At 48.6% G+C, this 16,648-nt stretch overlaps 2 protein-coding genes across 3 annotated transcripts in view; one reads left to right on the forward strand and one right to left on the reverse strand.

The window, feature by feature from the left end:
• Window positions 1-612: 612 nt before the first annotated feature.
• Window positions 613-9,456, reverse strand: LOC143841568 (dual specificity protein phosphatase 13A-like). The gene is made up of 3 exons (XM_077346005.1): window positions 9,107-9,456; window positions 7,764-7,981; window positions 613-1,822 (listed from the first exon to the last, which is right to left on the reverse strand). Exons 1-3 carry the CDS (start codon window positions 9,343-9,345, stop codon window positions 1,632-1,634), a joined length of 648 nt encoding a protein of 215 aa, XP_077202120.1. The 5' UTR covers window positions 9,346-9,456; the 3' UTR covers window positions 613-1,631.
• Window positions 9,457-11,468: 2,012 nt separating this feature from the next.
• SAMD8 (sterile alpha motif domain containing 8) overlaps window positions 11,469-16,648 on the forward strand; it is a 37,614-nt gene continuing 32,434 nt past the window's right edge. Inside the window, exon 1 of one of the 2 annotated variants that reach the window (XM_077346004.1) lies at window positions 11,469-11,678. The gene's annotated coding sequence lies outside the window, so the exon portion shown is untranslated. The remainder of the gene's footprint in view (window positions 11,679-16,648) is intronic. The other variant, XM_077346002.1, reaches the window with a different exon arrangement.

Here is a 16,648-nt window from a genome sequence, read left to right on the forward strand (position 1 = left end):
GGGTCATGTCTGACCCTTGGGGTGACGCCCTCTAGCGTTTTCATGGCAGACTCAATACGGGGTGGTTTGCCAGTGCCTTCCCCAGTCATTACCGTTTACTCCCCAACAAGCTGGGTACTCATTTTACCGACCTCGGAAGGATGGAAGGCTGAGTCAACCTTGAGCCGGCTGCTGGAATTGAACTCCCAGCCTCATGGGCAGACAGCTTCAGACAGCATTTCTGCTGCCTTCCCATCCTGCGCCACAAGAGGCTCTCGCTCTCCTGTAGTTCATGCATTTTAGATTGGGAAATCCACTTTCTGCGATTCCCCAACTAGCACTTTAAAATGGAGGACGTAGTGAGCAATTGGCTGCCTGCACACTGCATGTTGGCAACGTCATGTGGAGTGGCCAGAATATAAGGACTACCTAAGTTAACCATTTCACTACATTTAACGGGTGCAGAATTGCCCTGATTTCTTTGTCACTGACGTCACTGAATCTACAGGGTCCAAAGTGCTGATGAACCATCATGGTGCTGCTGTATTGATCAGCTGAGCCCACAGACCTCCCAGAATGCCTTGACCCCAACCAAACCGTCTGAAACATTTCAGAAGACACCTGTGCTTATTTAAATAAATAAATTTATTTTAAAATTCATTAGCTACCCTCCTTCCTTATGGAACTCAATCCAGTTTACACTATAAACAGGGTACAACAAATAAAATACATTAAAACATGAAACCCAACATTTAAAAACACACTTTAGGACTGCTAGCAACTTAATTAAATGAGGTCCTTAAAATAACTGATTTCAACAGCCTCCTAAAGTGAAACTGTTGGGCACATCTCCCAGGTTGTTCCATAATTCTGGGGCTGCCACCGACAAGGCCCTCTCTCATGTGCCCACCCAGTAAACTTCTTTGATTGGGACAACTGGGAGAGCTTCTCCCTGGGTTCTGAATTCCCAGGCAGGAAGGACCACATGGGAAAAGGTGGTCCTTCAGATACCACAATTCCAAGACATTTGGGTTTTAAAGGTCAAAAAACACTTGAATTTGGGCTTGGAGGGGGATCACTAGCCATGTCTAGCTGCTGCAGTATCAGGTGCACATGGTCTGGAGAGGTGGCCCCAGCCAGCAGTCCAGACACACCGTTCTGCACTACCTTCCTTCCTCCCCCTTTGCCATGGTGTCTGTTGTGGGGAGAGGAAAGGGAAGGCGACTTCCTAGGTCACCATGGAGGGCCCACGCCCAGTTATTTATTTATCTAGATATACAGCCCTTCCATACGGCTCTGGGCGGTTTACAGGGTAATTTGTATTAAGGTTTTAATGTTTTTATATTTTATTGCAAATCGCCACGGGCCGGCCTGGCCAGGAGTAGACATCTAGAAATTCAATAAATAAATAAATCTGGAGAGTCACTGTTTGGCCACCCCTGACCTAGGCCTAAGATGATGGAGCCTCTGTGCCTATACACGGGGTTCACTTGGTTTTGGCTCTTAAAGCAACCTACATGTGATTGTTTTACTGCCACCCTCCCCCCCTGCACAGGAATGAAGAGTACACACTTTAATGTCATTGAGTGCATGGCTTTAAAATAGTCTCCTGATCTGAGGGTGTGGCTGGGTGGCGATTGCTGTTGCTTTGCTTAGCGTGGTTTTAGCTGCATATCCAGATTCCTCAGTTGTTTCTGGAAGCCCCGATTGGGGAAAATCCACCGATGCTTTTTCACCGCCTTGATCGCCTCAGTCAAAGAGAGATGGTGGTAGATCATGAGGAACGCCAGCACCAAGGAAGAGGACCGGCTGATCCCCACTGCGCAGTGCACGAGGATTTTGGCTGCCAAAGGAAACGACAGATCAGCAACTTGGTAAAGAATGCATTTTGTATTCAAACCTCGCTCAGAAGGAAGGAACACAATGTTCCCAACCACAGCTGATGCGGCTTAGGAAGGGGGTCAAATGAAAGCCAACTCTGAGTCTGCCCTCTTGGCATCCAAGCAGTAGGCACCAACCCTCTGGTTTGCATGAGTTTGACTGGAGAGTCATCCCCTGCTTGCCCTGACCTGGGCCCATTCTGCACACATAGGATAATGCACTTTCAATGTGCTTTGGCAGCTGGATTTTCCTGTGCAGAACAGGAAAAATCTATTTCTAAAGTGCATTGAAAGTACATTATCTATTGTGTACAGACTAGGCCCTAGATAGCCTAGACTAGCCTGATCTTGTTAGGTCTTGGAAGCTAAGCAGGGCTGGCCCTGGCCAGTATTTGGAAGGGAGACCAGCAGAATCCAGGAGGTGCAAACCACCCCTGACCATAAGGGGTCACCAATCAGTCAGCTCCAACTTGATGGCACTGTCTACCACCACCACCAGTCCCAAGTTCAACAGAAACAGATTTAGGGAAGGAAATTATTTAAATGATTTGAAATATCCACACTGTAATATTTTTACTTCTTCAACTCTGAGGGCATTTCTGCACATCGGAAAAAATAGCATTACACCAGCTGAATGGCATAGCGCTAAATATTAAACAGGTGGATGAGGTGAAGGAGGTGGGGACCCTAGGGGGAAGTGACCATGTCCTCATAGAATTCCTTTTGAGATGGGGAGGCAAGGAAGCTTGTAGCCAGACACGGATGTTGGATTTTCGTAGGGCAAACTTTAATAAACTCAGAGACATTATGAGTGTCATACCATGGACGAGAATGCTGGAAGGGAAGGGAGCATGTGAAGGGTGGGCGCTATTCAAACAAGAGCTATTACATGCTCAATCAATGACTATCCCAGAAAGACGAAAACACTGCAGGAGCTCTAAGAAGCCTATTTGGATGAACAGAGAACTTCAAGAGGAACTAAGAAAGAAAAGGAAAATGTTCAGGAAATGGAGGGAAGGACAGAGCTCTAAAGAAGAGTACCTAGAGGTTACTAGGCACTGTAGATCAATCATCAGAAAGGCCAAAGCTGAGAGTGAGCTAAGATTGGCCAGGGAAGCCCATTATAACAAGAAAAGATTTTTCAGTTATGTGAGGAGCAAACATAAAGGAGGCAATAGGCCCACTGTTGGGTCAAGATGGACAAACTATAACGGAGGATGCAGAGAAAGCAGAAAGGCTCAGCACCTATTTTACATCTGTTTTTTTCCCACAGGTCAAAGGGTTTAGGCACATATAGAGATAGCAGTAGCCAAGGGATAGTGTCTGGGTGGCAGGTTGACATAGATAGAGAGGTTGTCGAGAGGCATTTAGCAGCACTGGATGAGTTCAAACCCCCTGGGCTGGATGAAATGCACCCAAGAGTGCTCAAAGAACTTTCCAGAGAACTTGCACAACCCTTGTCCATCATCTTTGGGACCTCTTTAAGGACTGGAGATGTCCCGGAGGACTGGAAGAGAGCAAACGTTATTCCGATCTTCAAAAAAGGGAGGAAGGATGACCCAGGAAACTACAGACCAGTGAGTCTGACCTCTGTTATGGGGAAGATAATGGAGCAGTTATTAAAGGGAGCAATCTGGAGGACAATTTGGTGATCCAAGGAAGTCAGCATGGATTTGTCTCCAACAGGTCAGACCAACCTGGTTTCTTTTTTTGACCAAGTAACAGGTTTGCTGGATTGTGGAAATTCGGTTGATGTCGTTTACTTGGATTTTAGTAAAGCTTTTGATAAGGTTCTCCATGATGTTCTGATGGATAAATTGAAGGACTGCAATCTGGATTTTCAGATAGTTAGGTGGATAGGGAATTGGTTAGGGAATCGCACTCAAAGAATTGCTGTCAATGGTGTTTCATCAGACTAGAGGCTCGGCCCGGTACTTTTTAACATATTTATTAATGATCTAGATGAGCGGGTGGAGGGACTACTCATCAAGTTTGCAGATGACACCAAATTGAGAGGACTGGCAAATACTCCAGAAGATAGAGACAGAGTTCAACAAGATCTGAACACAATGGAAAAATGGGCAAATGAGAACAAGATGCAATTTAATAAAGATAAGTGTAAAGTTCTGCATCTGGGTCAGAAAAAATGAAAAGCATGCCTACTGGATGGGGGATATGCTTCTAGGTAGCACTGTGTGTGAATGAGACCTTGGGGTACTTGTGGATTGTAAACTAAACATGAGCAGGCAGTGTGATGCAGCAGTAAAAAAGGCGAATGCCATTTTGGGCTGTATCAACAGGGGCATCACATCAAAATCACAAGATGTCATAGTCCCATTGTATACGGCACTGATCAGAACACACCTGGAGTACTGTGTGCAGTTCTGGAGGCCTCACTTCAAGAAGGACGTAGATAAAATTGAAAGGGTACAGAGGAGAGCGATGAAGATGATCTGGAGCCAAGGGACCAAGCCCTATGAAGATAGGTTGAGGGACTTGGGAATGTTCAGCCTGGAGAAAAGGAGGTTGAGAGGGGACATGATAGCCCTCTTTAAGTATTTGAAAGGTTGTCACTTGGAGGAGGGCAGGATGCTGTTTCTGCTGGCTGCAGAGGAGAGGACATGCAGTAATGGGTTTAAACTTCAAGTACAACGATATAGGCTAGATATCAGGAAAAAGTTTTTCACAGTCAGAGTAGTTCAGCAGTGGAATAGGCTGCCTAAGGAGGTGGTGAGCTCCCCCTCACTGGCAGTCTTCAAGCAAAGGTTGGATACACACTTTTCTTGGATGCTTTAGGATGCTTTGGGCTGATCCTGCATTGAGCAGGGGGTTGGACTAGATGGCCTGTATGGCCCCTTCCAACTCTATGATTCTATGATTCTATGATTATCGCTCCTCCTGGCCACTCTGCACCTTTTTGCTGTCTCGCTCTTGTCTGCCGCCTTTTCGTGCTTCTCACCCTCCACAAGTGCTGCTGGAAATGGTGGAAGAGAGCAATATGCTTAATACGTGACTCTCTTCCGCCTGTCAATCAATCCAGGCAGCCAATCCCCTTTCTCAATTTTGTAAAGGTCCCATGATGCCCGCTCATATTTTTAAAAAACTAATACTTCTCTGTTTAAACGCATAGTGCTTTTTGAATGCCACCCCTTATGGAAACACAAGTCTTGATCCTTTTAAAAATTAGTCTCATTCCTGATTTTTTTGGGGGGGGGACTTTAGAAAGGCATGCTTTGTGTCACAACTTTTTTGGGGGGGGATTTCTGGCATCACCTGCACACTTGTCCGCCTATTTGTTGCTCCAGGCTGTTCTCCTTTAAAAAAAAATCCCATCCCCAGGAACAAGGGAGAGGGAGGTGGGACATTGGAGGCAGAGGTAGCGCTTCTCTGCCTCCATACATTTCTTTTGCTGGTGGCCTTCTGGTTGTCTGCCAGGGGATAGCTCTTGTAAGGTTGGTGAATCCACTTCATGCGATTCCCCAACTAGCACTTTAAAACGGCGGATGTAGCGAGCAGTTTGCTGGCCAGATGTGGGAGGTTGGCGACGACATGCGGAGCAGCCAGGATATAGCATCTTCACAAGGAAAGCATTTCACTATATTTATCACATGCAGAAAAGCCCTAGGAAAGCGGCCATGGCTTCTTTTAAGTTTTAGCTTCAAACCGTCCAACCCCTTTTTCTGTTCATAAATGTAATCAAGGATAAGAGCCAAGAAGAGACCTCCTGCATTAATTTGTCTAATCCTTCCCTGGACATTTCTGCGAGTGAGCGTTCCAACATCCTGTGGCAACTAATTCCATATTTGATTATTTACTGAATGAATTATTCCATCCTGCTCTTTCTAAACATATTGCCAATCAGTTTAATTGAATTGCTGAGTTTTAGGATTTGGGAAGAACTTCCTTCCATTTGTTTATTTCTCATCTTTTTTGATGAATTTGCAAAAGTTCTTCCCCCCCCCCCCTCCTTCTTGGCCTAATGTACATCGGTTGCTTCACATTTTCGGTGTCTTTTATCTGCCATTTGGTGGCCCATTCCCCCAGTGGGGAGCGAGCAGTTTGGAGCTCTTCTCGTTTTGCTTGGGACTGTCCAGAAAATGTATGTATTGGGAGTGACTTTCCTCACGTTGATGCCAAGTAATTGATGATCGAGTTAAACAGCGCCAAACCCAATACATCCCACCAGACATGAGAAACGTGCCAGATTCCAGGCGTATGAAAACTGTGTTGGGCCCCCACCCCATCTCCAAACTGGAAAATGTTGGAATAGGCAATGGTGTACAAAGATAAGAAGACCCTGAAGGGGGCAGCAAAAAGAGTGTTATATAGGAATTCAAGATCTTTCTGTCCTGTTAATGGTTGCTTCTTGTCTGTCTCTAGATTGCTACTCTTAGGGGCAGTTTCCTCCTTCTTCTTGGATGCTTCTCTCTCTCCCCTTCTAGCCAGCCATGTGGACAGACGCTATCTCTATCCGTCTCCTGCACTCTCCAATAATGGTCCTTCTTTAAATAAATCCTTTCCTCCTTAATTCTAAAGACAGCCTGTGTATATCTATGACTTACTTGCCCTGCTAACAAAAGGTTAACAGAAAATTGCAGTTAGGGTGTGGTATGAGCACGTGTGGAATATAATTTCAGCGGGTAGCCATGGAAGAGCTAGATGTGAGTTCAGCTGGATTTCTGGATTAACAGCTGGCGTTAGTCAGATGACGGGAACTTTGCCTCTTGACAGCTCCTGCCGGAAAACTGAAGGTCTCTAAGGTACTGCTGGGATTAATCTGTTCATGGAAAATAGCTCTGATGGGGGGGGGGGAGGGAATTAACTCCTACAATTAGATCAACAAAAACATTAAATGCCTGTGAACCCTTTTTATGTTGTTTGGAATCCACGTATCTCTTTGGCTAGTCAGTGCTCAGCTGCACAGACCCGGGGTCTCGGTGCATGGATGGGAAAATGGTGCTGGGTGGAAGGGCTCAGATTGGTTATGTGCAGGGGAGAGCATGATAGTGGTCTATAAAAATTACACATGGGGTGGAGGGAGTCAACAAGGGGGGAAATTTCCTGTCTCCCAAAATCCTAGAAGTCGAGGGCATCCATTGAAGCTGATGGGCAGTAGGTTCACTTGCCTGGAGTTCAGCTGTTATCCCAGGAGATCTCCAGACACCACCTGGAAGTTGGCTACCCTACCCTACGAGGGAAATGAGGGCAAGGCTTGGCCATCACTGATGACAAGCAAAAGGAAGAGGGGTTTGAGGAGGAATTCTCAACCTCTGTGGTCGGAACTGGTGCTGGGTAAAGGTAAAGGTAAAGGTATCCCCTGTGCAAGCACCGAGTCATGTCTGACCCTTGGGGTGACGCCCTCCAGCGATTTCATGGCAGACTCAATACGGGGTGGTTTGCCAGTGCCTTCCCCAGTCATGACCGTTTACCCCCCAGCAAGCTGGGTACTCATTTTACCGACCTCGGAAGGATGGAAGGCTGAGTCAACCTTGAGCCGGCTGCTGGGATTGAACTCCCAGCCTCATGGGCAAAGCTTTCAGACGGCTGCCTTACCACTCTGCGCCACAAGAGGCTCTTGTGCTGGGTAGAGAAGGACAAATGGTGCTGCTTGTCAACCTCCTCATGACAGCCACCAGGCTCACACCACAACCTCTAGTCCAGGGGTAGTCAAACTGCAGCCTTCCAGATGTCCATGGACTACAATTCCCAGGAGCCCCTGCCAGCATTAGCTGGCAGGGGCTCCTGGGAATTGTAGTCCATGGACATCTGGAGGGCCACAGTTTGACTACCCCTGCTCTAGTCTGTCTTAGAGAAACAGTGGCGAGCACCCTCCAAAGCTGGTGCCACATTGCCCAAACTCCCCCAATGGGCTATCAGCCCTTGTCCACCGTAACTTTTCCATACCTCCCGGGATGCTGAGGGCTTTCTGAATAAATTCCGCCGCAGGATAGAAATATGGACTAAGGTCAAAACTGGGAAGGTCATAGGCTGGTACTCCATAATATTCAATGCCGGGACCATAGAAGCCGTGGGATCCTTTGCAAAATATCATGCCGTGGGCTGCATTTAAGACGTGGCTAATGCCCATCTTCCATAAGCCAAACCTGTTGTGGGCTATAACACTAAAGGAAAGAGAGACAGAAAGTAAGAGGGTCATTTGGCAGCAAAGGAAGAGGGCCTGTTTGGTAGCAGTAGTCAGTCAGTCAGTCAGTCAGTAACCTTTTATTGGCATAAAATATGTATAAGACATATAAAAACAGGGTTTAAAATTTCAACAAAATAATAAAATAGGCCATGGGGTTACATAACCAAACAGATCTTAAAACGATTAAATAAACTATAAAAGATAAAATGCAAGGTAGGCAGCATATTATAAAAGCATTTTAGTTAAAACTTTGGCAACTAAAATGGTTAGTAGTACCTTACTGAGGTGCTGTGGTGTGAGACAGGGCATATTGGGATGCCAGCTCTGGGTTGGGAGATATCTGCAGATATCTGGTAGTAGAAGCTGGGAAGGGGCCTCAGCAGGATATGACATCAGAGAGCCCGCCCTCCAGAGCAGCCATTTTCTCCAGGGGAACTGGTCTTGGTTGTCTGTAGATCAACTGTAATAGTGGGAGACATCCAGCTGCCACCTGGAGATTGGCAGCCATAAGGATGCATAGCACCAACACAGAGTTGGCAGCACTGGGCCTTAAGGTAGTGGCATGGCTGCTGGCTTCTCAGAGAAGAAACGGAGATCCAGGCTGCTCGCTTAGGGGACCGGAGCGGCAGGCCATTGGTGCAGAGCCGGACTGAAGCATCCAATTCGCGTCCACCAAGCAGTCCGCGTCCTTGCTGTCTCACGTTTGGACCGTGGGTGGCCTTGGGCCAGGGGTAGTCAAATTGCGGCCCTCCAGATGTCCATGGACATCTGGAGGGCCGCAGTTTGACTACCCCTGCCTTGGGTAAATGGGGCATTAGGAGAAGTTGAGGAACAGTGAACAAACAGCAAACTCTACAATCCAAAAGAGCCATTTCCTGTAGAAGAACGTACTGCTGCCGTTGGAAAGCCAATTGTAATTGTAATTCCAGGAGATCTCCAGGCCCTAGCAGGAGATTGGCAACCCAAAGAACGCAAGGTTGCTTACGTCAGAGACAAACCCCACTGCTAGCAGGAGAGTCCTATTAATGCTTCTGTTTTCTTGAGCTCCTTGGAGGAAGGCTGGAATCGCGCTGCAACAAATAATAAATAAGACAATGCTTACAGATCTCCTAAGAAGAGGTTTGGCCACACTTCGTCGGCGTGGTTACAGGAGGGTCTCCCGGTGTTCAAGAGCTCTTCCAGCCCTTTCAGGGTAGGGGTCTCAGCTAGGCGCAGGCTGGAGCATTCAGAGTCCTTTTCAGCCATCGCGATGGAAGCAGCCTCTCTCTGCCCTCGGAAACCCGAGAAAGGGACTTGGGCCTGCTTGTTTACGGTGCCCTCTGGAGACTCTCCAGCTGCCATCGTGGGCTGATTGGAGACCCGTCAGAACAGGTGCTGGTGAGAAGGGCGGAGTGTGGGGAACGCGGCCCCGGAAGGAGAGGCATTGTGCCGTGAGGACCATCCTTGCAAGTGAAAGGCTAAGAGGAGGGAGAGCTGTTAGAAAAAGCATTTCGGATACAGAGGGGGATCTCTTCTTCCCGAGCAGAGGCTGAAACTTTTTCAAAAAATTCCATCTCCCTAAGCAAGATGCCAAGATCCAAAGGACTGGCCTGTTTATTTCTCCACCAGAGACTGAAAAAGCCAGGCATGCAGAGTCCTAAAGCAGGAGAACCTTCAGGACACAGAAGTCCCTACAATGGTGGGGTTCCATAATCTGAAATCCTCATCCAGCCAAAGAACTTCACATAAGCTTGCAGCCCAGATCCTTACACAGCCCACTCATCCTTACAGCTTCCCAGTTGTCCGGGAAATTGTTTATTTATTTATATACTGCCCTCCCTGAACACCCCCCCCCAACCACACACACCAAATTGCCAAGAAGATTATATATCTCACCAATTTTGCGATATTTAAAAAAGCATTTTAAGGCAAAAGTCCAGTGGCACCTGAACAATTAACAAGATTTATTTCAGTACTGGGGCCAAGCCTGTTGCATTCAGGAATACAACAGGTGCTAGATTGGGGGGTGGGGTGCAAGAACTCTGTGGATGGGCTCCCCCTCCCCCCAGGACCTGGAAAGGCTGCAGGCAGCTGTTGTGGAACTCACTGGCAGGAGCAGCTCTCGTGCAGCAGGGATCTGCAGCCTCCAAGCCTCGGAGGGAAGTGGAAGGAGGAGGGGTGGCCAGGGGTGGGGGAAGGAAGGTGATTGGCTAGCCACTGGACAGACAGGCAAGCCGATTGGAGGAGGCACTCAGGGATGGGACAGCTGCCCTGAGTGGGTGTAAAGCACTGTGGCCCTTAAGCCATGAGACATGCTCCTCCTCCAAGGCCTTATCAGAAATATATAGTGGAACAGAAGATGAATTTTCGCGAGTTGCACTACAGATTTTTTTTTGGAGGGGGGGGGTCAGCCTAGTCCGCAAACACCAGCACGACACAAGGAAGAAGACTGAGATGGCAGAATGGACTGTCCCACTTCAGACTGCAGGGGAGGAATTAGGTTTTTAAAACCCACCCCAGACATCTTCAGAAGGCTCGTTGCATGTGGTAGTAACTGGAGTATTGTGGATTTTGTTCCAACTGTATTGCAGCTTCTCTTCCATTCCACCCTGGGCCTCCCAGACAAGACCAGGCCGCCACATGTCCTTTTATATCACTGCATGAAAAGGTGTCGCTCACTGAGCCTGTCTCAGAGACGGCAGTTCCCAGACGGCTACGGACTGGATATTGGATACCATGCGATCCCCTTTCCCATCACGCCCCGGCTGGTTTTCAATGCAAGAGTGTTCAGGAGTGGTTTTCTATTGCCTGCCTCTGCCGGTTGCTTGGCTGGGCCCTCCGGGCCACGGCAGACCCTCCCGGGGGGGTCCAAAGGCGGCTGTTGCGGAGGAGGCAGAGGGGTGGGCTCCTGCTGACCGGGGGCTACACTAAAGGCGAGGGCAGGCTCCCGGGAGTCCCTCTGGGGAGACCCACAAGCCCATCTTCCCCTAGTCCAGTGGTTCTCAACCCTTTGGGGGTCAAACGACCCTTTCACAGGGGTCGCAGCTTGGCCGGGGTGTGTGTGTGTGCCATCTACACAACAGCCTTGCGGAGTAGATCAAGAGAGCATTTGTCTGTCTGGAGCAGTGGAAAAGAGCGAGATGGGCATGGGTGGGACAAGAGGCAGAACTGAACGGAGAAACTCCAGAAAAAAACCCAGTTTCTATACAATCACGAACCATGGATCTTCACGCCATTGGTCGGTTTAATTTCTGTGAAAGGACACTGGCATGATTTTATGGTTGGGGGTCACCACAACAGGAGGAGCTGGATTAAAGGCAAGGTTGACCACCACTGCCCTCGCCCCAGGAGGCTCCTTCGGGAGCTCCCGGCCCCAGCGGGGCGTTGGCCACGGGCCTCAAGGCGGCGCGCGCAGCCTGGCGGGAGGGGGGGCCTGCGGGGCTCCGGCCGGGCGCGGCTCGCGGCGGACCGTTGACCGGAAGTCGCGGCGGGCGTGGGCCCCGCCCTTTCCGCTGACGCAGGAGGGCGGGGCGCTGCCCGTCTCTCGCCCTCGCCTCGCCCGGCTGCGGCTGCCCGCGGGATGGGGACGGCGGCGACGGCACCGGCACCGGCGCGGCGAGGGAAGCGGAGCTGCCGGGGGCGGGCCGCCTCCAGCCTGTCAGACACGTAGCCGCCGCGGCGACGGCGCCCGGCAGGTGAGCCTCCGCGGCGGGGAGCAGTCTACCTCACCCCGCGTCGTTCCGCGCCCCCCTCCCCGACCACGGACCGGCCGGCCGGTCTCTCCTCGCCCCGGGGCGGCAGGGCTGGCTCCCGTGGCCCGGCCTGCAGGCGGCGGCCGGAGGGGCGTGCCCGTGGGAAACCCCCTGCCCTGGGGCGGCCTGGCTCGGCAGCCCAAGAGCCTCTCTGCGGAAGCAGATGTACCCCCTGTCCCAGCGCAGTCTACCGTGGGGCAGGATGGTCCAAGTCCCGCGGCCACGTATAACTATGGCCGGGACAGGCATTCCTGGGGCTAAATTTATTTAGTCTAAATCTTTCCCTCCAAGCTTCTGTAAGCTCCTGGGATACGCAGGAGGTCGGTTTTGCTGCCTTTTTCACCTTGGGTTTTAGCTGACTCGAGTGCTCCGAAGGGGAAGGCGCTTGGAGCCCTCCTCTAGCTAATTAGCAAAGTCTGTTCTTGGTGTGCCATAAAATCAGAGTCCAGGGGCACCTTTAAGACCCACAAAGATTTATTCAAGGCGGGAGCTTGCTCATCAATCTTTGTGGGTCTTAAAGGTGCCACCGGACTCTGATTTTATTGTGCTGCTTCAGACAGACCCGGCTGCTCATTTGAATCTATTCTTGGTGTGTGTTTGTATGTCCCTGGGCAGCCCATAAGTGTAGGTAGCATCCCTGCCTTGTTTGCTGCTATCCAGATTCTGACTCTGATTGTGACAGTGGTCTATTGTAATACTAAAAGGATGAGTGGGAGAGAGGAAGAGGGAAGGAGAAATGCTCCATTGTTTTTCTGTATTCTGAATATTAGTGTTAAAGTTTAACTTCTGGCTGTTTAGGGGAGGGGCAGGAGTCTGAATCATTCTGGTGCACCTTAACAGAAGCTTCAAAAGGCGTTCCCCGGTATCCTTCCAATTAATAGGAGCAGTGATTTATTAGCGATGGGTTCTCCCCAAAAATAACCTGCCCTTCCTTGCAAGTAGATGCCTCTGTATGAGAGAAAGTACACAGTTGGTTGCATGAGGTGAGGGGTGAGTATGCACGGTTGGTGACTTGGCTTCCTTTCTTTTTTGCTAGGAAGCCCATTTTGCACATGACACTGTCACTTGAGAACAGCAGTGCTGACTCCCTGACAGGCTCAGCCCCCTTCCAGGGGGATAGGCAAGCTGCTGTGGTGTGGTAGTGAAAGTCCTGGCCACAGAGCTGGGAGACTCCAGATCCCTCTCCACCGTGTAGCTGGGTTGTATGGCCGAGGCCCTGTTGCTCTCACTCCATTGGACAGGTCTTTGGGGAGACCAAATGCAGGAGGAAAGAAAAAGGCATGCTGCTTTTTCATGGAAAGGTGTGCTGGAAAATGCACTGAAATAATAATGATCTGTTACAGTAAAAACCACCACAAAGACATTCTGGCATCTTAAAAGCTGCCCCATGTGCTGTCTTTTATGGACTAATGCCCACTGCATAATCTCCCTGTGTTTATTATCTTTGTGCCTAAGAATCTTGTCTGAAAAGTCTCACTTTGTCTAGGAGAATGAATTTTTTTGCAGAGGTCACGCAGGGATGCTGAAAGCCTGAATGGCTTTTTACGTATAGCTGTCAGAGGAGATCTGGCCACTTACCTCTTATGGTTACCTGGTTGCCTGCCACTAGTTTACTGCTAATGAAACCACACTCTGGCTTCTTTTGGTCAACTATTTTGTGTATTGGGGAGGGTGGTAGTGAGGGAGGGGTAGCCGATAAAGTGAATGCACTGAGCCATCTTAAACAGAGTCAGGTCAGTGTTCTTTAACTGGCTGTGGCACTCAAAGGTCTCAGCAGAGTTCTTTCCCATCACCTTCCATTGGATTGATGTTAACCTGAAGATGCCAGGAGTGGTGCCCAGGACCGTCTGCATGCCAGGTGGATAGATGCTCTGCCTCTGAGCCTTGGCCTATTCCCTGTGGTACAGTGGCATGAAATCAATGGTATGCAAATGTCACCGAACATGTTTTCATAAGCTGCTCAAACTTTTTGTTGACAGGGTGGTGTAGCTTCTTTTTTAATGAGAGATTTAGTTTTCTTTTCATGACAGGTTGCAGTGCTTTTCCCCCTGAGCATCAGGAGTCTTGCCAGCTACTCTGATAAGAAAGTTTGCTGGGCTACTGGCCACCCCCCCTAACAAACTGGAGGGTCAAGACACACAGACATACCCCGACACACACACACACCCCCGAACTAACACTGCAAAATCTGGCTGATGGAGCTAGTAGGGGTTGGCTGAGACGAGCAATACGTCTTACAAATGCCATGTACGCTACAGCATTCTTTTGTTCTGCATACCCTAAGAAGGCTTGTTGCTCAGCAGGGCTTCTAAGAATCTTGTTGGTTTCCCAAGTGTACAGATGCTTGCCTAGTTTGTGCTGAATGCTCACTCGTGTGCTCATGTCTTGCTCTTCGGCTGTTCTTGTTGTCCTGTACAGATTGCAGTGTTTCTGCCGGCATCAGAGGCAAAGAATGCCCAAATATTTCCAAACACATTTGGGTCACTGTTGCAGCCATGTGATCATGTTTGCTGAACTATATAGCAGGCCAGTTTTTTACCTGAATTAACTTGAACTAGTTTACCTTCATATTCCTCTTCCTAATGAGTTCCTGACAGATTCTACATAATGCCAAAGGTTTCACAGACTTGACCTACAGGTAGGGTAATATGCACCCACAAAACGGTTAATTTTGGCAGTGTTCACTAAACACCGGTCTGCACGTCATAAAAAGAGCCCTGTACACCGGTCTGCACGTCATAAAAAGAACCCATACAGAAGCCTCTTTCCTACAGTAGAAACCCTCAAGCAGCATGTGAACATGAGCCCCTGCCTTGATTTTGTACCTTCCACAGCTGAGATTCAGGGGAATATTGCCTCTGAATGGGGGAGTGGGGCTGATTTCCCTTTAAAGCCACCTAAGCTCATAACAGTCACAGCACAGCTAAGAAAAAAAGGCTTAATGATGTCAGTGACTCATGCATAACGTGTGAAGTCTTGGATTTTCTTGCAACTTTTTTTTTTACACACTAATACTTGCGGGTCCCTTGGACTGCAAGGCAAACAAACTGGTCAGTCCTAGAGGAGATCAGCCCTGACTACTCCTTAGAAGGCCAGATCCTGAAGATGAAACTCAAATACTTTGGCCACCTCATGAGAAGGAAGGACTTCCTGGAAAAGAGCCTAATGCTGGGAGCGATTGAGGGCAAAAGAAGAAGGGGACGACAGAGAATGAGGTGGCTGGATGGAGTCACTGAAGCAGTCGGTGTGAGCTTAAATGGACTCTGGGGAATGGTAGAGGACAGGAAGGCCTGGAGGATCATTGTCCAGGGGGTTGCGATGGGTCAGACATGACTTTGCATCTAACAACAACTTAGAACCCAAGGACAAGGAGATAAATTTGTCTCCTGGAGCTGTAATATGAGACATCCAAAGCAGGTGTGAGGTGTGGGTTCTTCTTTTTGCCGGATCAGAGAATGGTGTTCATCTTCACCAGCTTCCTCTGCCATTTGTCTAGTGTAAATGGAAAGTGGAGAGACAGGCAAGCAAACAGTGCAATCCTAAACAGAGTGATCCCTGTCCAAGCTCACTGACTTAAATGGCTTTAGAAGAGTATAGCTGTGCTTAGGATGGCACTGAGAACTTTTCCTAAAGTATCATGATACAGCCTCCAGCAGTAACTAGGTCAGTATTGGGTTCCCTTCTCTCAAAAAAGATATCTGCATCGATATCTTGGTAACTAAATCTAAAAACAGCGTGATCTGTCGGAGTGCAGCAACCCTGTTCAGTTTACAACACAGGACTGGAGATGGAAAATGCCTGGAAAGCACGAAGCCATGGCAAGGAGGAAAATGTGTATTCTTGGGACAGGAACAGGCTGTGTGCGCAACTCAATGCCGTCCCAATGGGGCTATCGGTATATTTTAATACCAGATGAACCAGAAGGGCTTATAATAAGGTGACCAGATTTCAACATTGGTAAAGCGGGACACCATTGACCGGGGGGGGGGGTCTTGATTAAAAATTTGGTCTATATGGAGCAACAAAAAGTTTCATAGAATGCATAGAACGCAAAAATAGTGTTGTAACATATATTTTTAAATTTCAACATAAGTACAATTTGCCAGGTGCCTTCAGATGTCTCTCCAAAAGTGGGACAATCTGGTTACCTTAGCTTATAAGAATCCGCGCTCCCCCACATACAGCCAGCTGGGTGACCTTGGGCTCACCACAGCACTGATAAAGCTGCTCTGACTGAGCAGGAATATCAGGGCTCTCTCAGCCTCACCCACCTCACAGGGTGTCTGTTGTGGGGAGAGGGAAGGGGATTGTAAGCCGCTTTGAGACTCCTTCGGATAGAGAAAAGTGGCATATAAGAACCAACTCTTCTTCTTCTATACCTCTCTGAAGCACTATTCTGGGAGGGTGGTATATAAATTTGAATAAATAAATATTAGTTGTCAGAATAATTCACATCTAATCAGTGAATGTATTCTTGAAAATGTACATTTGCTAGCCTTATCCATTGGGCTTATTGTTTTGTGCTGCAGATTGTCCTGCATTAAAAGCTTCTATCCTTAATATCTGCATTGTGTAAAACTTTGTCTTAAAGCATTTTGCTCTTTCCAAACAAGAAAATAGTTTGTAAGAGTTTTAGAGTTTTTCCAAGCGAATAATCGGGGAAAGAAGGGGTTTTTTTCGGGGAGATGGGAAAACCAGAGAAACTGCCCCCCCTCCAGATTTTCCCGGGTTTGAGATGGATTTTTGCCTGGTTTCTAGGGAAATTGTTACGAAGTTCATGTTCTGCCACGAAACTGTTTGTTTTCACTGTGACTCTCTGCCAGTGGCATAATGGAAATCCGATTGGCTTCTGGCAAAATCCTCCCTCTCTATAAACATCACCTTTCCCTTGTCTGAATGCAGCCCCACCTGCT

This window comes from Paroedura picta, chromosome 7 (assembly GCF_049243985.1).
Source record: "Paroedura picta isolate Pp20150507F chromosome 7, Ppicta_v3.0, whole genome shotgun sequence".
NCBI classification, from domain to species: domain Eukaryota; kingdom Metazoa; phylum Chordata; class Lepidosauria; order Squamata; family Gekkonidae; genus Paroedura; species Paroedura picta.